The 21,104-nt window shown below is 36.5% G+C and overlaps 1 protein-coding gene across 5 annotated transcripts in view; it reads left to right on the top strand.

Annotated features, from left to right (window-relative positions):
• Positions 1–21,104, top strand: part of PGGT1B (protein geranylgeranyltransferase type I subunit beta) — a 60,440-nt gene that overhangs the window by 34,431 nt on the left and 4,905 nt on the right. For 4 of the 5 annotated variants that reach the window (XM_077911252.1, XM_077911253.1, XM_077911255.1 and 1 more), the window contains exons 7-9: positions 6,906–7,090; positions 11,844–11,952; positions 17,369–18,816. In XM_077911252.1, coding sequence (XP_077767378.1) covers positions 6,906–7,090; positions 11,844–11,952; positions 17,369–17,550 — 476 coding nt within the window. In that variant the 3' untranslated portion in view covers positions 17,551–18,816. Of the gene's footprint in view, positions 1–6,905; positions 7,091–11,843; positions 11,953–17,368; positions 18,817–21,104 lie in introns of those variants that run through there. The other variant, XR_013387402.1, reaches the window with a different exon arrangement.

The raw sequence follows: 21,104 nt of genomic DNA, 5'->3' as shown, positions 1-21,104 counted from the left end.
GGTATTTTTGACATATACTCCTTGACCCCATATCCTTGTAATTCCCCTGAGGCCTTGTCCTATCTGGTCACTTCTCCCTCTCACACATCTTCACTCCCTCCTTCAATGCAGATATTTATGGAGTATATATCCCTAAGGGCTATGTAGAAGACTGTCTTGGTTTTTCTTCTGAAGCCGTACTGTAGTTAGGACACCTTAATTCTTGTGTGTACCTCTATTTGTGTGAGATTGGGCTTGGGGCAAGCTGCAATAGCAGTTCTGTCATTCATCATCACCACTTGGTAAGGAGGGATATGTACTCATAGGTGCACATAGAGGAAATCTGGTGTCTAAGAATTCAGAGAGTTCATGCTCAGTATTGTAGCGGGTGTTAATGGGCACTGTGGCTGAAGAGACACATTACCAGTACAGGAGACCTGTGGAACTGATGTTCTTGTTCCCAAGAAAAAAGGATTGCATTTGCTGGGACTTAAAACAGAGGGCTGCTCAAATATGATTCTCTCTGACAGATCCAATCAGGAAAAAAATCTTGCTGAGTCACACTGGTAGTGATTTTAAGTCTGTATGACTTGAGAAGGATTATACCCATCAAGATCATCAGTCATGGACTGTGATTCATGAAGAAAGCTTTTATCTCTCTTCTTTTTCTCTCTAAATTTGATGGGTTTGAGACCTAAAGCTCCAGAGGAGGGCGTCCTACTCAGAGTACCGCAATACATACATTAATACACAGGGCTGGTGTCCTGTGAATGGGTTCTAGGTATGTTAAGATATAGCGCTCCCTCCACCTTTGGGGCAGAGAAGTAGAGCTGTGTGTCTGGAGCCCCTGGAGAGGTGGCCTCTGACCAGGATCCCCTCTCAGGGTACACCGTGTGCGCACACACATCTGGCATCATGTTCTCTGTAAGGTTAGTTAGGCTGAGGAGACTGCTCTGTAGGCCACTGGTGTGGCCGTCCTACCCCACCTCCTCTCCTGTCTGCGCTGGTGACCAAAACCTCTTCCTCAGAAGTCACCCTGCAGTTTGTCTGCCCCTTCAAGTCTTTTGTCTTCTCCCCTCTTCTTTCTATTGTTAATCTTTTCAGAATAGCAGTCCAAATATACTATTCACCCTTCTAAACAAGTGGCTTGTTCTTCAACTTTCTATATAAGCCTTCAGCAGCTTAGGAAGTTTCTATTATAAAGTCATGAGCGATCGAGATTTCAAACCCATTGTCGCCCTCTCACTCCTCACCTTGTGTTTACTGAAGCACCGGAAACTTTCAGCTTCTTCCCTGCTTTCTGGAAGCATCAGGTTGCTCTTGCCCCACTTCCTTATAAGTTGTTTCTGGCTCCTTCACCATATTGGTGTCTTCCCCTCACCCCCTTACCCAGACCCAGCTTTCTTCTTTCCTTCGAGTAGTTCTCTTTCTGAATCTCCAGGCTCTTGTACTTGCTGTTCATGTGTATAAAACCCTCCACCCTCACCCCTAGCTTACACTTGGCTTTGTTTCTTATCCCTCAGGTCTTGGCTCAAATGATTATTTTTAATGATCATTTTTGAGGTTGCAGACCGCCCACACACACCCTGTTTGGCATCATCAAACCTCCCCCCCCCCACACACACACACACAGTCTGTTTCCTTCTACCCTTTCTGCCCTCGTTTTGCTCTGTATTCTATCATTTGTGTATTATCTGTCTGTCCCCACAGGAGAACAGAGATCTTTGCCTGTTCCAGTCAGTGTTGTATCTCCCATACCTGCAGCATGAGGCATGCACTGGGGTGAACTGATGGACCGTCCTTTATTAGTCAGCCCTGTGCTGATGGCTCCCAGAACTCTGTGTCCTTCCCACCTGCCTGCCCAGCATATCTCCCTCCATACCACTTCAGCGTCTCAGACTGCACATTTTTTAAACCATTCTTTTCCTCTTTCCTTCTTCCCATGCCTGCATTTGCTCTTGAGGAATGTGGAACAGCTACTCCCAGGTCTACTGGTTTTTCAATCCATAGAAGCCAGAAGTCCAGAATTCGGGGTGTTTGACCTCATGCTCTGTTTTATTTTGTTGTTTTGTTTTTTATTTGCGGTTATACCAGTGTTCTCCTGTAGGTCACCTGCTTATAATCCTTGATCTACAGGTGGAAAGGACTAGAATTTATGATGAGGCAGCTGCTCTGTGCCAGCTACCATTTAGTCTCATTTAATTCTCACACCAGCCCTCTGGGAATAGACATCTTTGTATTATTCACATTTGATCAGAGACCTAAAACCACCACATATAGTAAAGAATAGGGATTTATTGTGGGAATAAGCTTGTCCACAACTGTGGACGAATACAGAGAAGTAAGAGCTTGATGGGGAAGTTGGTGGATTGAGGAAAAGTCACTGGAGTCATCCTGCAGCCCTGGCACAGGTGGACAGTAAAACCTTGCAGGAGAATCTGGAAAGCCAGACACATCCAGCTGCCAGAGCAGGACTGTGGTAGAGAAGTCTGGTGGGGGCTCTTGCTCCGGCATCTGACTGTGGGTCTTGGGTCACCAGGGCAAGAAGTAAGGCAGACTTGGCATTCCACATATGTGGGAGAATAAGTACAAGTTGGAATCTGCCGGCACCTCTGCCCTGTCTCTTAGCTCCTAGAACCACAGCCAGGATAAGGACTGCTGTTCCTCTTCCTCCTTACAGATCACACCCAGATTTCTTGGACTGTAGCCCATCCAGGGAAACGCTTCTGGTTTAGCTAAGTGGACATGGTACCAAACCACCACAATAACCATTGTCATACTAGGCTCACATACGATTGGGTATATGTCATAGCCTGCTTAAAATCCTGTCGATGCTCAGCAGTGCTTTTCTGCCCATGTTTGTGTCCCTCATTTTAGTTCTCCTTGTCCACTTCCAGCCTTGCTTTGTAGACACGTGTGTGAGTGACCCCTTCCATGCTGCATTCCAGGCTGCAGAGAACATGTGTTTCCCAAATGTTCTCACATGCCTTTTCACCTCTGGACATGGCTAACATTCTTCCCTTGCCTGAAATGCTTCCGCTTCCATCTGCTTCTCCTCTTTTTCTTTTTCCAAACCTTGAGAGTTTTCCCATCTTCCTGTGGCTGGTTCCATTCTCCATAAAACTCTTCATTGTCTCTTGTGCTGTAGCTTTGAGCAGTTCCTCCCTTTGGAGTAATACCTGGCTCATGCCATCTTCATGGCACTTACCTGTTTGCCTGAGCTTCTTTGCTATGTTGTGAGCTGGTATGTCTGATTCGTATCTAACTCCACTTGTCTTCATACATTGCAGTTGTCCAGTAAGTATTTGCTTATCCTCTACCCCACTCGACATCCTGAAGCTCAGGAGGCTGAGTGTGGGTTGTGTCCTTCTGCTACAGTTCATCGGCTCTTCTCCCACAACTGTTTAGCTGAGAGCCCATTTGTCCTGTATACAAAACAGACACATGATACCCTTCTATGCTGAGATCATCAAACGGGAGGATTCCTTTTTGTCCTAGTGAGTCTCTTAAGCCCTGGCACAATTGTAGGGTAAAGCATTCCTGTGTTTGAAAGAATTGGATTTATCTGCTTTCCTAGGATTAAAGCTCTTTTTTCTCTCAGGATTCAGGATATAACAATAATACTTAAGATAAATTAATTTTATTGCATGATTCTTCAAAAATATCTCTACTCCTTAATCCAGAAGAGAAGGATGCCTGGGTGGCTCCGCAGTTGAGCGTCTGCCTTCGGCTCAGGGCGTGATCCTGGAGTCCCAGGATCCAGTTCCACATCAGGCTCCCTGCCTGTAGCCTGCTTCTCCCTCTGCCTGTGTCTCTGCCTCTCTCTCTCTCTGTCTCTCATGAATAAATAAATAAAATCTTAAAAAAAAAAAAAAATCCAGAAGAGAAATATTCAGCTCTTTGGCCTAATTTCATGTAAGCATTCAGTTTCTTGAATTTTCCTCACTTTACCTTTTCCATGGGGTATTTGAATATAAAATGGTATAGTTACTTTTATTTATATACCTAGTTTTTGCTTTCTACTTTAGCTGTATGGTTGTTAGCCATCTTAAATTACGTATTTCAGAGCACACAGACTCCTTCAGATATTTTGATACATGCAAATAAATACAAGAGAATGTTTAAAAGTGAGCTTTAACCTTATGGGAGCAATAAGCCTAATACCTGTTACACACTTAAAATGTCAGTAAGTCTTTGTATCCAGGACTAGAATCAGGAATACCTTCTTCACCCCACCCCCAGGAGCACTGAGATCCATTGTTAGAGAGAGCCTGCCTCTCTGGTCCCTTCCATCTGTGCGTCTTGTGACTATGGTGTTCTGCCCACATGAATCATCTGTGTGATTGAAGCATCTCACTTAAGTTGACAAACTCAGCAATGTCCATCTTTCTCGTATTTGCATGTACCTTAATATCACATGTTGTAATAGCCTTCAGGAAAGATATCTTTGTTACCCAAGATGTAATGAACACAACTGAACCTTTTCTTGATGAATTCAGATAATTATAAGAAGCAGTTTTATATTGTACTTTAATGTAATGATGTAATATTCTTTTTTTTTTTTTTTTAAGATTTTATTTATTTGAGAGAAGGGGTACATAAGATGGGGGATGGGGAGGAGGAGAAGCAGACTCCATGCTGAGTGTGGAGTCTGACCTGGGGTTCCATCTCCCAACCCTGAGATCATGACTTGACCCAAAATCACGAGTTGGACGCTTAACTGATTCAGCCACCCAGGCATGCCTGTAATGATGTAATATTCTTGAAATGTTTTGAAACTTATAGGAGTCATTGATGTAACCTTGTTTAGCCCTCTGGAGGCTAAATAAAATATGAGTTCCTGTGCCTACCTTTTTTAATGGTATTTCTTAGTTATTAAAATGTTACCTGTCTTGTTTTGCAGTGTTTGTATCTGCATCTAATACTGTTCTAACTAAATACTGTTAGCCTAGGTTTTTAGAACTAGTTTTTAAGAATTTTGTGTAAAATAAGACCCTCTCGGGTAAATGTTGGTAAATGAATTTTAGATTAAAGCCTAGACTGTGCGGTGTTTTTGGCTACTCAGAGCTCAGACTTACTTCAGAAGTTATCATTGTGCAAAGCTGGTGATTTGGGCAGAGTGGAGAGTATTTTTACTTTAAATTGTGCCAGTTTGCTTTAAAGCATCCTAACAAGTAATTTGGAGAGTAACAATTAAATAGCTCTTTTTATCTTTTGGTAGTTTTTTTTTTTTTTTAATGTTTTATTTATTTAAGTAATCTCCACACCCAACATTGGGCTCAAACTCACGAACATGAGATCAGGAGTTGCATTCTCTTCCGAATGAGCAAGCCAGGCACTCCTGTTTTTTAGTAGTTAATAAGTACATGTTATCTGTTGAAGACTTTATGTTTAATGATGTAATAATACCTGAAGTGATGGCCAGGTTGTCATGAAAGAGAAATTGAAATCAGTGGGTCACTGAAGAGGAAATAAGATTGGTAGTTGCTTAATAGGAAATTATTCTAAACAGTTATTGTAAATTTATTTTTCTGTTTTAATTCACTCATGACTGACATAGATCTCCCAAGTCACTGGGAAAAATTCTGAAGATTAAATAGTTCTTACTGATAGTGGCCTTTTTAACGTGATGACTACCTTGAGTTTTCTAGAGGGAATGTTCACTTTTCCTTTGCCAGAGACTGCATCCAGGACATACAACAGTAAAAGAGAAGTTGTAGAATGAAGCATATTACAAACAATCCATTTCTGTAGCTGAAATTAATCAGTAGGTGAGGTCACAATAAATTGGAAGTGTAAATGTTTTCATATTGTTTGGACTTGACAGTAAACATTGCCAGTGGAAAGTGTCGTTTCTTTTCCTTTGTGGAAAAATAATGGATTTTTCAATTCCTGAGGAAAGGAATCGCCTTTGAATGCCATGGTCACCTGTTGCTGCTGTAACATTTTGCTGAGGACTTAGAGGTATAAAACAACACAAGTTTATTCTCTTATAATTCTGGAAGACAGAAGTCTGTACTGCACTTTACAGGGCTGGTGCCTACTCTAGGCTCCCAGGGAGAATCTGTTCCCTTGCCTCTGCCAGCTTCTGGATGTGTTGCCAAGCCACTCCAGTCTGCTTCCATAGTCACATCGCCTCCTCTTTCTGTAATCACCCTCTGTCCCCTTCATGAGGACACTTGTGGTTGCATTTAGGGCCCACCCAGATAATCCAGAAAAATCTGTCTCAGAACCTGTAATCACATTCACCAAGTCTCTTTTGCTGTGGGAGGTAACATTGATGTGTTCCAGGGATTAGGACCTGGACATCTTAATCTTTGGAGGGCGTCATTCAGTCTCCCGCAGTGAATGAATACTCATCTCCTTCCTGACAGGCTCTTCTCTCTGCCCCCAGTACACTCTCCCTCATCCCTTGCTCTGACTTTCCATCCTTACATTTTGTAAGCTGAGTAGATATCATATGTACATATCCACTTCTAGCTTGTCTGTGTTCTACGTGAAAATTAGTCTGTGCTCTGGGGCAGATGGAACCACAGTTGACGAGCACTGTGCATGTGGTCTTGAAGGAAACGGAATCAGACTTGGGCAACAGAGTCCTGGACAGGAAGAAGTCATCCTTGGTTCAAGTGTCAGCTCCTCCAGTAAACCATGTAATTTTGAACATGTTCCTTAGCCTCTAGAGTCCTCTTTTCATAAGTAAAATATTTTTTACGGCTTTAAATTATCTTGTTTCATCAAATTAATATTGAAGACTTCAGTGCTTTGTGATTATTTTAAACATATAATTAATCATCTTCACAATTTATATTACTGATTTCCAAAATTATATAACCATTGGTTTTTTTTTTTTTTTCTCCAGCCATTTTATACTATTTTCCTAGGCATCTGATTTGAAGTTTGAAGTACTGTGTGGTTTTGATTAACAGGAGGATCGACTTTCTGTGGCATCGCATCACTGTGTCTGATGGATAAACTAGAAGAAGTTTTTTCAGAAAAAGAATTGAACCGGATAAAGAGGTGGTGTATAATGAGGCAACAAAATGGTTATCATGGAAGACCTAATAAGCCTGTAGATACCTGTTACTCTTTTTGGGTAGGAGCAACTCTAAAGGTAAGAGAAAAAGTAAAATTGAGAAACCTAAACTCTATGTTGATACAAACTGTGCTTCAAAAGGTTTGATCTTTGTAATGTTCATTAAATACTGTTAAATTTAGGCTGCTGAGATTCTCTGATGCTCCGGCAAAGTTAATTCAGTAATCTGTTGTGCTACTTGAAAATTTTCATTCTTATAAAACTTAAGTGGCTGAGAACTTAGATAAGAAAGGATAGCATACAAAGTATAAGGTTGTAAAAATCTTATTACTAAAATGGCTGATAGTTTATCTAGAGTAAGGATCTGTCTGAACATGATACCAGCAAAAGCTTTATGGGAAGTTACTAATCTTATAAGACAAACTATGGGTTTTTCCTTTGAAAATGATTCATGGTTTTTAATTTTTCATTGATTTGCCTAACCCTTCTATATAATTTACTGATTGATGTTTGCACATTTTTTCCTATCTCTTACCTTTTGACATACCTAATTTCATGAGGTTACTAGCCACTAAATTCCTACAAGTTTGCTGTATCTTAAAATTGCCTTTTCACTTTCAAAATGTATCACCTAATTCTGATATTTGGAAATCTGACAAAAGTCTGTTCATCTTTTATATAATATCCTAATTTTTTTCTCTTAAATTCTGAAAACAGAATGATTTAAAATGAAGACAGTATGTCTCCCTCTCCTCACTTCTAGTACCATTCTTCAAGTGTACCACTTTAATTTTTTTTAATTATGGGAAATTTCAAACATTCTAAAGTAGAATAGTATAACAAACCCCTGTATGTCCACAGCTAGACTCATCAGCTTTCATCCCAAAGCCAGCCAGTGTTATCCATATTCCAACTCCCTTCCGTCCACCTCACTGTATTATTTTAGGGCAGATCCCAGATACCATTTTTTATATTACCTGGAAATTTTTCAGTATAATTCTTAACCAAAAAGAACTTTCTAAGAAACAGTAGTGTCATTACTACATCTGCAAAGCCAGCCATAATTCCTTGATAATATTTTGGCCAGAAATTATGTATATTTCTTTTTGCATCACATCAAGAGGCACATAATCTCTGGTTGTCTCCTTTTGATCAAAAGGCTCCAGAGTTGTCAAACCTGATTTATCCCGTATAAAGTTCCCCATCAGCTTTTTTTTTTTTTTTTATGGTGACAAAATATACATAATGTACTACATATCAGTTTAACTATTTCTAAGAGTATAATTGGGGTGGCATTAATTACATTTACAATGTTGTGTAACCCTCACCACTGTCTTTCCCCAAAACTTTGATTTTCCTCAGTTTGAACTCTGTCCTCATGACCATTCTCCACTCCCTCTAGTCCCTGGTAATCTCTATTCTGCTGTCTGTTTTTATGAATTTGCCTGTTCTTGGTGCATCATGTAAGTGGAACCACATGGTATGTCCTTCTGCATCTGGCTTACCTATTAGCTTCTCATAACACTCTCAAGGTCCATCCATTTTACAACACATAGCAGAATTCCATCCCTTTTTATGGCTGAGTAATATGTTGTTACCAGATTTTATTTATCCACATATCTGTTGATGGACACTTTAGTTATTTCCATGTTTTAGCTGTTGTGAATAAGGCGACTCTGAACATTGGTATACAAATAACTGGGTTTATGCTTTCATTTCTTTTGGATATTTACCTAGGAGTGTAATTGCTGGATCATATGGTAGTTCTACGTTTAACTTTTTGAGGTATTGCCATACAGTGCAGATGTGCACCATCTTACATCCCTACTAGCAGTGTATGAGGGTTCCAGTTTCTTTATACTCTCAGCAACATTTGATTTTCCTGTTTGGTTTTGGTTTTTATAATAGCCATCCCAGTGGGTGTGAAGAGCTATACTCATTGTGGTTTTGCTTTGCATCTCCCTAATGATTAGTGATATTGAGCATCTTTTCATATTCTTATTGGCCATTTGTCTATCTTTGGAAAAATGTCTATTCAGGCCTTTCACTCACTTTTTTTTAAAGATTTTATTTATTTATTCATGAGAGACACAGAGTGAGGCAGAGACACAAGCAAAGGGAGAAGAAGCAGGCTCCCTGTGGGGAGCCTGATGTGGGACTTGGTCCCAGGACCCCGGGGTCACTACCTGAGCCAAAGGCAGACAGACACTCAACCACTGAGCTACCCAGATGCCCCACTTTCACTCACTTTTTAATCGGTTTTTTTGTTGTAAGGTTGTAGGGAGTTCTTTAAGTGTTCTGAATATTAATCCCTTATCAATGTATATAATTTACGAATTATGCTCTCCCACATGGAGCATGGGATGTCTTTCCATTTATTTAGATTTTTAATTTCTTTCAGCTCTATTTTATAGTTTTCAGCTTACAAATCTCTCCTATCCTTGATCAGATTTATTCCTAAATATTTAATTATTTTTATGCCATTATAAATGGAATTGTTTTCTTAATTTCTTTTTGGATAGTTTGTTGCTGTTGTATAAAAATCTCATCAAGTTTTTTTTACAGAATCATTTTAGTGGCCATTGAGGTTAACACATTTTAATCTGTTACATTATTCTTTTTGATGCCATTTTTAGCCAGTCAAAGCCCTTTGAGTAGGTTCTTGAGTCTTTTTGATGGACAACTTTCTGAAAGCAACCACTTTTAAACATTTTAAAAATTCTTAATTCTTATGGATATTACCATAAGTTTAACTGATTTTTTTGGTTTTTATAAATATTTATTTTTAAGTAAGTTCTACACCCAACATAGGGCATGAGTGCATGATCAACAGCCAGGCGTCCCAGCTTAATGGATTTCTTGAGTTCTCTTTAGACATTATTTTTGATTCCTAACTGTGAAGAATGAAGATTTAGCCTCCCTTTTTTTCAAGTAGATTGTTACTCATTCTGTATTTTTTGGTCCTGAACCTTTTCTCTTCCCCTTCCACTTTCTAATTCTGTCATATTTTCTTTACTTTTATAATACCAAGTTAAGTAACATTTCTATTTTATTTAGTAACAATATGCACATATTTTATACTTTCCCTGTGGGTTGATTCTAAAATTTAAAACCCAAGAATCAACACTTAGTACGATCATATAAATATTGTTTATTGCTAAACCAAGTACAGTGTTAAGATTATAGTTTCTTCTTAGTTAATGACCCCTAGGCCACTGGCTGGAAAATATTTCTAGCTGATGGATTCTAAAGAGTCTCTTTCCTTTTATTGTATGGACTAAATTAAAATGAATAAGTTTGTTTCTTATTTGTATCATAATTCATTCAGGCTTTTTCTTTTTGAGAAATAACACTGCTTTAATCACTTATATCTTCTATGGCTCTTTCTGATTTATTAACATACCTTGTGTCTTACAGAAATTTTTTAAACTCTCTTGTCTACTGCTCCACACCCCTTTTCATAGTTTAATTTATCCTTTATTTTTGTCTATTTAATGGGATCTTGAGAGACAGAGTAAATATATGTTCTAAGTCTTAAAGCTATATAGTTTTTTACACTAAAGTTATATTTATCTCACCTTTTACCTTTCCTGGTTTTTAAAGAGCTACAATTTTTTACTGTTCTCAAGTAAAACTGTCTCTAGCATCTGGTTAATAATTTTTGTTTCTCTTTTTTGTTTTTTTTTTTTTTTACATGAAATAAAGATAGCACTTTATCTACAGTAAACACACAATTACAAGGATGAAGTACAAGCACTCATTCACATTTTTTTTTTTTTTAACAATTCATTTTTATTGGCAGGCATTGTATTTCCTAGTTTCAATTTGTCAGTTTTACTTCTTTAGTATTTTTAACCAAAAGAAAGAGAAAAATAGTTTTAACATTCTAAATGTAATTTTTTTTTCACAGCCACATATTTTTGTTTTGATTTTAAAAAGCTGTGCCTATCCCAAGGTCTAATTTTTGATATGTAGTATGGTTTTTTATTTTTTTTTATTTTTTTTATTTTTATTTTTTATTTTTATTTTATTTTTTTTTTTTGTAGTATGGTTTTTTATTATTCACTTCTGGATGGTTTTAAATTCCCATTAGGATTTCTTTTTAAATTATGATTTATTTAAATATCAGTATATAATGATTTAATTTCTAATTATTCAGGAAAATTCTGTATATCTTTTGCTATATACTTTTTGATATATTTACTTATTTTTTTACTAACAACTTTTTAAAAGATTTTTTTTTTATATTTAGTTTTTAAAGTTGTATTTAAATTCAGTTAATCAACACATAATGTATTATTGCTTTCAGAGTTAGAGGTTTCAGAGTAAGACTGATTCATCAGTCTTATATAACACCCGGTGCTCATGACATCACTTGTCCTCCTTAATATCCATCACCCAGTTTGTTTCTCTTTTTTGAAATATTTATGGTTCAAGTTACTACCGGTTTATAACTAATATCTCAAAAGCCTGTCTTAAGAATTAAAATATATGTAGATAAATTCTCCTTTTCAAAATGACTGGTTAAGTAGAACAGATTGGTAGAGTTGTGTTTTGAACCTAACCAAATGTGATGCAAAGAGATTTGTTTAGGCATGGCTTCAAAGAAGGAAATAGTGAGTAGATCAAGAAAAGGAGAGTAGTTGTGATCAGATGATAAAAATGACAATAATGTGGTTGACTGATTCTAAGTGCTCAGGTTCCCGAGAGGCTTGCTTTGAGAGCCTTAGCTAAAGAAAAGCATATTTAATTGATGTATATCTGAAAATTGAGCCAAAGGTCAATATGAAAGCTTGATGTTAGTAAATTTATATTTGTCCTGTCATTTCAGCTTCTGAAAATTTTTCAGTACACTAACTTTGAGAAAAATAGAAATTACATCTTATCAACTCAAGATCGCCTTGTAGGGGGATTTGCCAAGTGGCCAGATAGTCATCCAGGTAATTTATTTTTTATATGAATCTACAACAACTTTACTTTTTGTTTATTTCTTGAGTAGACCTTCAGTCATCTTTGTTAGAAAGGGCATAATATAGAAAATTTAGCTACTACAGTTTACCTTTTTAAAAACATATTATTTAAATTTAAATTGTTTAAGTTTAGGGGAATTTAGCATGTTGAGAGTTGTGACGGAAGGGTTGGATTATCAAGATGTATTGCTATTAGTATGCCTTTTTTCCCCAAATATTTCACTTACTAATGTTTTATTTCATTTGAGGTAATAAGGTAGATGGCCTGAATGGGCCCTGTCCAAATAAAGAATCATTTGGCCCATCCAGAATCTTAAGGATTATTAGCTGTCACTAGAACTAAGTAGAATAAATCACTAAGTCCATAAGGGAATCTGTTCTTACTCTGTTCAGAAGCCATTAAATCAAACATCTTTAATTCTGAAGATAGCTGTCCCTCACTGTCCACACCCTTCTCTGAATTTCAGCAGATTCAAGTTATTTTTTTAGAAGAATACTTTGCTGTCTGAACTCCGTATCATTCACTGTCTAAATCTCAAGAGCCAAATCGATTCAGACAGTGTGATACTGTTTTCCAAACTCAGGAATAGCAAAAAAGTAAAGAACAAAAGATTCTTGTATTTGAACTGTGCCTGTCCACTTATAAATGGATTTTTTCTATAAGTATTATGCTGTACTGTGAATGTATTTCTCTTTATAATTTTAAAATTTTTAAATTTATTTTTACAGTTTTCTTTTTTTAGCTAACTTTTACAAAGTTTTCTTTGTAGCATTTTCTTTTTTTAGCTAACTTTATTGGAAGAATACAGTGTATAATATATAGAACATAGTAAGTGTTAATTGACTGTTGATGTTACCAGTAGGCTTTCCTGTGAACAATAGGGTGTTAATTAACCTTTGGAGGAGTCAATTTCTTTGTGAATTTTCAAATGCACAGGAGGTCAATGATTATAACCACTGCATTGTTCAAGGGTCAATAATGACATTTCTCCAAAAAATGTGGATAATTCTGCCATTTCCCAAACCTAGACATACTTTATTCCAAGCTGTATACCCTGATATAAAACAGCCTGCTCAGTAACTACATGGATGCTGTCCACAGGCTCCTTAGACCTAGGCTGCCAGCTGAGCTCGTCTCATTCTCCATCCTGACCCAGAACTTGAGTGGCACAAGGACCAAGTTCAGGTCTACGATTCTGCAACAGTTGGACTATTAATCTTACTGCCTCTATAGTTTGGTCCCCCTCACATTGACACCATGTGTGTGTACGCATGCATGTACGCCTTCACCCACGTGTGTGTACATGCTTGAATGAGAGGAGAGAGGCCAAAGCTTTCCTTAGACTATCACAGGGATCTCTGATGCAAAAAAGGCTGAGAACTTCTCTAAACTGTTCTCGTAAATCTCTTATCATTGAGAGTCTCTCAGCACCCTGAGGTGGTTCTTCCCCATAGCACACAAGGCCCTCCTGAAATAATGCTCCTCTACCTCTAGCATCTTTCTCCAGGCTACCTGTCCCTCTCCCTGATGTTTTCACCTGTAGCAAAAGGGCTTTATTTACAGCTTCCAAAAAAATCAATTTGAAAGTTCTTTATAAATAATTCAGAACACTGACATTTTTGATAAGCAAGTTGACAAAATATTAGCTTTACTACATGAACAAGGAATACAAGGAATAATTGTTTTTACAGCACTGAAATAGAATCATGGTTTTTACTATTAGTTTAGAACCTCATCACATCTATCATAGAACTGCTGCAGTCAGAATATATATATATATTTGAATGAAAATAATAAATATGGGGCTCATGAAATCAGATTATTTTACCTGAAGTGAGCAGAAATATTTCCTCACATCCATACTTACCTGTATTTTCATGCAGGATATGCTTCTTTTTAGGAAAGGTACAGTGCTTTTAATTTCTACAGCAAAAGAATATTTTTTGCCATTTTTATTGAGAAATCATTGGCATACATCACTGTGTAGGTGTAAGGCATACAGCATAATGGTTTGACTTACATCTGTTGTGAAATGACTACCACAATAGGCTCAGCTAGCACCCATCTTTCTTATAGAAGATAAGAGATCTTCTGATCTCTTCTTAGAGATACAGAAGAAACAAAATAGTGAAGGGCAAACAATTTATTTTTGTGATGAGAGCTCGTAGGATGAACTATCCTAACGTGATTCCTATATATCGTAGTGCAGTGTGAGCTGTGGTCCTCATGTTCTGCATGACACCTCAGTTCTTATTTATTAGTGGAAGTTTGTACCATTTGACACCCTTCTTCCAATGCCTCCTCCCCCCAACCCCCACCTCTGGTAAGCCCAGGTCCAATCCCTTTTCTTCTGTGAGTTTCGTTTTTTTGTTTTTGTTTTTTAGATTCCACATAAGTGGGATATTTGTCTTTCTCTGACTTCATTTCACTTAGCATTACACCTTTAAGGTCCATCCATGTTGTTGCAAATAATAGGATTTCTTCATTTTTATGGCTGAATCCTATTCCATTGTGTATGTATATACCACAAAGTCTTTTTTTTTTTTTTTTTTTTTTTTTTTTTTTAAGATTGTATTTGTTAGAGAGAGGAGCACAAGCAGGAAGGAGAGGCAAAGGGAGAGGGAGAAGCAGGCTCGCATTTGAGCTGGGAGCCCCACACAAGGCTCAACCTCAGGACTCCAGGATCATGATCCAAGCCAAAGGCAGACGCCTGGCTGAGCCACCCAGACACCTGTATACCATAATTCTTTATCCATTTATCTGTTGATGGATACTTAGGTTGTTTCTATGTCTTGGCTAATGTAAATAATTCTGCTGTGAACATGGGGGAGTAGATAACATGTTAGTGTTTTCGTTTCCTCTGAGGATATTACTGGATCATGTGGTAGTTCTATTTTTAATTTTTTGAGTCTTCTCTACTACTCTACTCCCTTTCCATAGGGACTATACCAATTTACATTCCAACTAGCAGTACACAAGGGTTCACTTTATCCATATACACATCAGTGTTATCTCTGTCCCTTTGGTGATGACCATTCTAATAAGAGTGACATGGTATCTTACTGTGTTTTTAATTTGCATTTCCCTCATAGTTAATGACGATCCAGCATCTCCTCATGCATTGGTTGGCCTTTTGTGTATATTCTTTGGAGAAATAGCTATTCGGATCCTTTGCTCATTTTTTTTTTTCTGTTGAGCTATGAGTTCTTTATGTTTTTTTTTTTTATGTTCTAATTTCTAAAGCAAAATAATATTTTTAAATTTGGTATCTGTAACCATAGCTATAAATGTTACAACAGTACCTCAAGAAAAGTGAGAATTGTCTTGATGCCATTGGTTTTCATCAGGTCTTGTACTATTTTACCAAATGGTAATAGAGAAATGACAGTATCTTAGCATGTCTGGCATAAACATACTTGAAATACTTTTTGAGTATTTACAATAGATTTGGTTTTTAAGATTTATTTATTTATCTTAGTGAATGAGCATGAGTGGGGTAAGGGGCAGAGGAAGAGAGTCTTCAAGCAGACTCCCCACTGAGCACAGAGCCCACAAGGGGCTTAATCTTACAGCCAATAAAATCATGACCTGAGCCAGAACCAAGAGTTGGATGTTTAACCAACTGAGCCACCCCCCAGACGCCCCACAATAGATGTTTTTTTTTTTAATTCTTGAAGCTTTTTTCTAGCAGTCAGTTCTTAATATTCGTGTAAATGCTTGAATATAGAACTTTTTACAGATATGGTAAAATGTCTTCTGAACTTATACACCACAGAGCATAGAAAGTCTGTGTCTAGTAAATTGAATATATGTGGAAAGACCTGTTTAACAGAGTCTAGGAAAATCATTTAAGAGTCTTTAAAATTAGCTTATTCTTGGTTCTAGTAAATTTAGTAACAGAATTGATACAAAGCAATTTTATATACATTTATAGAAGAAACTTAATGAAAAGAATGAACTTTTATTATGAGGAAACTAGATATTTTAGCATCTAATATGCTTGAATACACCTACGGATAAGGAAGGTTAAAATAAAAAAAAAAAACTTTGAGATTTGAAACAAATCTTGATTCATTGGCTTTTACAAAAATCTTTGCAAAAAAATGTTTTATTTTTACATTATGTAGAAAGTAGATGATCCTATTTTATGTTATTCTGGATTGATTTTATTTCTCTTTCAGTTGTATTTTTTCCTAGAAATATTTCCTCATTTCTAGACAGTAAAACATAATGTCGTTTTGTGCCTTTTGTAATTTTAGAATAACTAGAAGGAAACTTTCATAGTATAGGGGAAATCAAATTTTTTGTGGTCTGAAAATGAGAGAAAAGTGAGCTAAAAGAAACCTAAGCATTCTCTGAGAAGACATGAAAGGGGAGTGACATGGGCCTCACAAATAATCTTGAGTAGGCACAACTCTCTCATCACTCCTGTTTTGAAAAGTAAATGATACTCACATAAGTAAAACTTTTTCTTTAATTCTTCTGACAAAGTTTGAGTTGGTAAGGTGTCTGAACTTCAGTAGCTTTTGCCTTAAATGATGGCCAGTACAAAAATAGGAAAAATGCTTGATGACTACAAAATCTGTTTTTTGTAGTATGCCCATAACTGCAGAGCTCTGAGCTCTTCAGAGTCCGTATAAGGCTGTCCAGGAGGAACAGCCATGTGATTTCTCTGGCTGCTTGAATGCAAGAGGGTCACTGCCCCTTGAAAGATGGGAAACAGTAGTGAAGCCAGTATAGAAGAAAGATTATGGTATTTATAACCACAGGGAATGTAAGTTTGTTTTTACTGTCAGGTCGGACATTTTTTGGATGACTGACATTCCCCTAAATAGGAAAACTAAATATGGTGCAGCATTCCACAACAGAGTATTCTGTTTAGACCTCTTTCACTGAACAGAGTATGAAGATACTTTGGTTATGGAAATGTCAGAGGTAAAACTTAGAGGGGAAAGGTATTGCTACTTAGAGTCAGAGGTCTATTTTCATTTTTAAGGAAATTTTTTCCTTTTACTATACAGAGCTAAAAGCAAAGGGAAACTTATAAGCAAAGGGAAAACTTAGCGAGAAGTCTTATATTACTGCTACTCTATTTTTTTTAACCATAGAGGATGTTGAGAGTGTCACCTCTTCCTTTGAGAACTATTTTCCTTTGTTAATGATATTTTCTTGGATAAAATACCTGATTTTGATCATCTTTTTTTTTCTTTTTTTAATTGGTGTTTTGAGACCTTGAGAGCACGTTTCAAAAACTAACATTTTTCTAAATTTAATCTTAATGTGATGGACTAATAGATATGTAGCTACAATACTTTGCAGCATGTACAAATAAGAATGCCTATTATGATTTTAAAAAAAAAAAAAAACCAAATACCTCATTTTCAGATGCTTTGCATGCATACTTTGGGATCTGTGGCCTGTCACTAATGGAGGAAAGTGGAATTTGTAAAGTTCATCCTGCCCTGAATGTAAGCACACGGACTTCTGAACGCCTTCGAGATCTCCATCAGAGCTGGAAAATCAAGGACTCTAAACAGTGCCCAGAGAATGTGCACATCGCCACATGACTGACTTCATTTAGTTTGGGAGGGTGGGGGGATTTGTAGCATAACTGTAGCTCAAGGTTAAAAGCCATGTATAACCAAGTGTGCTCTCTTTTTTTTATTTTTATTTTATTTTTTATTTTATTTTTTTTAAGAAGTAGAGTCTCACAATCAAATCTTGTGCCGATGTCACTTTGGAATATGGTCTTGAGCCAGTAACCTTTGTCCTGGGTTTCAAGAAAATTTTTGTTGAAGTTTGAACCACAGTGGACTCTGTTGTGGTTCTTAAATGTTTATACTGTATTTCTAAGAAGTTCTTTGCGGCAAATTAACTATATGTATGTAGGTTATCTTTTTAAAAAAAAATCTTCAGTACAAATTGTATCATACTGTAAAATGGACACAAATCTTCAAAATAAGTTTACAGTTCACATAGCATTGATAATCTTCAGGTGAACACTTAATGGTCATTTAAAAAGCTTGACAGCTGATGGTAGAAAATTGCTTTAATGAATTAAGTATCTAGGATTCTTCTTTGAAAAGATGATTCTGTAATTTTTAAAGAATGACTTTTGTCTTATTAAGTGTGCCAGTTAAACTTATGTGGCCTCTATAAATGAAATTAATTTCATAGCAAGGATGAATAGATTTAACTAATACAGTAATTTTCTAAAGGGACATTGATTTAAGAAGACTATTATGTAATTGAGGGAAAAATAATTTAACTATGTGATTGTGAATGAGAAAGTTTTGTGCTGTGTGGGTCATTTATTTAGATGTCACTGGGGTGAATAACAGTTATGTTTGATTTTAATTTCATTAGTTGCTTTTTCTTTCTGGAGAGAAAATAGTTATCTAGAAGGAAAGACATTTAGTGGTTTTGTTTATTTTTCTGATATATGTGATATTGTAAATTGTACTTTTATAACCGTTACTTTTAGCCATTTGGATTTTTTTTTTAGTTTGTTGCCTTCAATATGTTAGTGGTTCTGGTTTCAAAATGACAATTTTCTAATTTTTTCAAAATAAATAAGTAAAATTCTCAGTAAAAAAAAAAACAGAACCACTAAGTAAATTTAATGGTACAGCTCCATACATGGTCATTTATATTTTTATATTTTCAGGTAAGTGGAAGGGAAATGTTCTGTTCAGGCGTTAATGATGGGGGTGTCACTTTTGTTTTTTGTTTTCTTCATTCTGTGAACTAGCTAATTGTAAAGGAAATAGTGTAAAAACTCATCTTCATTAGTAACAAATTATCAATAAATCACATCCATCACTGTTGTTGAATGATGTTCAAAGACTGAAATAGATAAGAAAATCTCTTCACTAAAGGAGCTGAGTTTAAGTTCAAGTTTTGGTGATAATTGATGTTGAATTATTCCACAACTATCAGTATAAAAACTAAATTATTAGTATTACTGTTTAGGGATTATTTAAATTTTAATTTCTTTCCTAAATTGGAGGGGAGAGTGCCCTTAAATAATGGTCCTTCCAAAGAGAAATCTGGTATGTGCTTGGAGAAATGATTCATTTGTTGTTGGCATCCTTAGTTTTAAAACTCATCTTGCCAAAGTCAACTTTATTATTTTTTTAATTAGAAATAAAATCCCTTTTCTGATTGTGGGGAAAATATAAGCTTAACAGCAGATGTTATCTTTCAGCAAGTTATTTCAGTTGCTTCTATTTAAGTCCTGCAAATTAAGACATCCCTATCTCAAACTAAGTAACTTCCTAGACATGGGGAGTTAAAATAACATTTATGGAATGGCAGTAGAGCTATTATAAAAAAACCCAGATTGTTTTTCTGAATTGCCACTAGCAGTTATAAAGTAATAATAGTAGCTATTTGTAAATGGGAGAGAATTCTAAGTTTAAAAGTATTTCATAAAACTTAAATATTTCCTAACTGCTTGTATACTTTAATAGCAAAAGATTGTAAATTTCTAAATTTACAATAAGTATGATAGAATTTCTAAATGGTACACATGTGAGGGGCCTTTTTATGCAGTCTTGTGGCCCAGTGGGTGTTCACCGTCCATAGTGGCATGCTGACCAGAACACATCAGCCAGTGAACTGCAGAGAAAGGATTCCTGTTTTTAAATAGTTATTTACAAAAACAATATTTATTAATAAACTGAATTATAAGTAATATTTCACATATTTATTCTTTAGCATTGGTTTATAATGAGCAAGGAAATAGAAGTCCAGAACCTCAAATAACTCTGTGTTCTACCCTCATCCTCTTTGTGGTTTTTTTCAGAAGTTAGTAGGAGAAGCTTTGAGCATCTGCATGAAAACAAGATTGATCAGGTCATACCACACAGTTCAGCCTATTCATCATCTATGGTGTTTTTAGATTTGACCTGTAACGTGTATACGTTTTTATCAGATCTTCAAATATTATTTAATTTCAGTTCACAGTGGCCCGTAGTTTGGAAATGGTTGGACCTGCTACTGTTTGAGAGTCAGCTTAGTAAGGAGGTGCTCTGGAGTCTTATGGTTTGGGTTTAAGTCCCAGATGTGCAAATTTAGCAGCATGATCTTGGAACCTAACTTTCCTATCCATAAAATTGGGGTGAGGAGGGGATGAACGCCTAAGGGTTATTCAAGGATTAAATGACATAATGCATATAAAACACTTGGCATAGTTAGTACCTGAAATACAGTAAATTCCTCGCTATAATTTGTCGTAACCATCATAAAATCATTATTAAAATCTCTTTTCTGTAATAGAGATTTCACAAGGGTTAAGCTTGGGGACGATGACCACAGGAGGGTCCTTCTGAACCTTCCCCTAGGAATACAGAGTAACCAGGTTAGCCCCAGACCCTTTTCTACAAAACTAGATGACAGTTGTCCCTGTGAACTTAAAAACACAAGGAAGGAAGGACAAATGACTGGCCAGCATAGTTTCAGCATCTGTATTCTGACAGTCCCTTGCTTCTCAGCCAGGGTGGTGTCTCAGCAGTGTAATGAAGTCTGACAAATGTACTAAAGCAGTTTGGACCTGGTGCTGTGTAGGTCTCAGAACTAATGAGATGAAACCTAGCAGCACTGAGGAGAAACAGCTAGAATTAGGATTTCAGCTTGACAGGACAGGTACAATAGCACAAAGAGAAGAGAGAGTCCAGGTCAACGTTGGGAAGGAAGGTGGGTAGCAATGTCCTGTCAATTCTTTGTCAAAACGAAAACGGAGCTTTAGGGCGGTGGAACTAAGAAAAGGCATCCTAGAGCCGCTCCTCTCCTAAGAAGTACAGGAAAACTCTCAATCAGGAAACTCCACAAAACTGTGAGAAGGATGACCATGAGATCTCATTCAAAAGTTAGAAGAAATAAGAGAATAAGCAAGCCGACATCCCCAAAGACAGTGAAAGCACACCAGAAAGACATGACCACAAGACTGACGAAAACTTCAAATTTTTTAAAAAAGGAGTTATGACAGGTAATTTACAGTATTTAGAATATATCATTAAAAAATGGGAGAGGCTGAAAATTATACAAACAAGTCTTAAAATCTGAACGAAGAAAAAACAAGGAATTTGTAAAAGCAGAGAGGGTGTGAATCTGCTAACTC

The sequence above is a fragment of the Canis aureus genome, chromosome 10, assembly GCF_053574225.1.
Source record: "Canis aureus isolate CA01 chromosome 10, VMU_Caureus_v.1.0, whole genome shotgun sequence".
Lineage (NCBI taxonomy): Eukaryota > Metazoa > Chordata > Mammalia > Carnivora > Canidae > Canis > Canis aureus.
The sequence above is the reverse complement of the archived record's forward strand: the minus strand, read 5'-3'. Positions and strand labels throughout refer to the sequence as shown.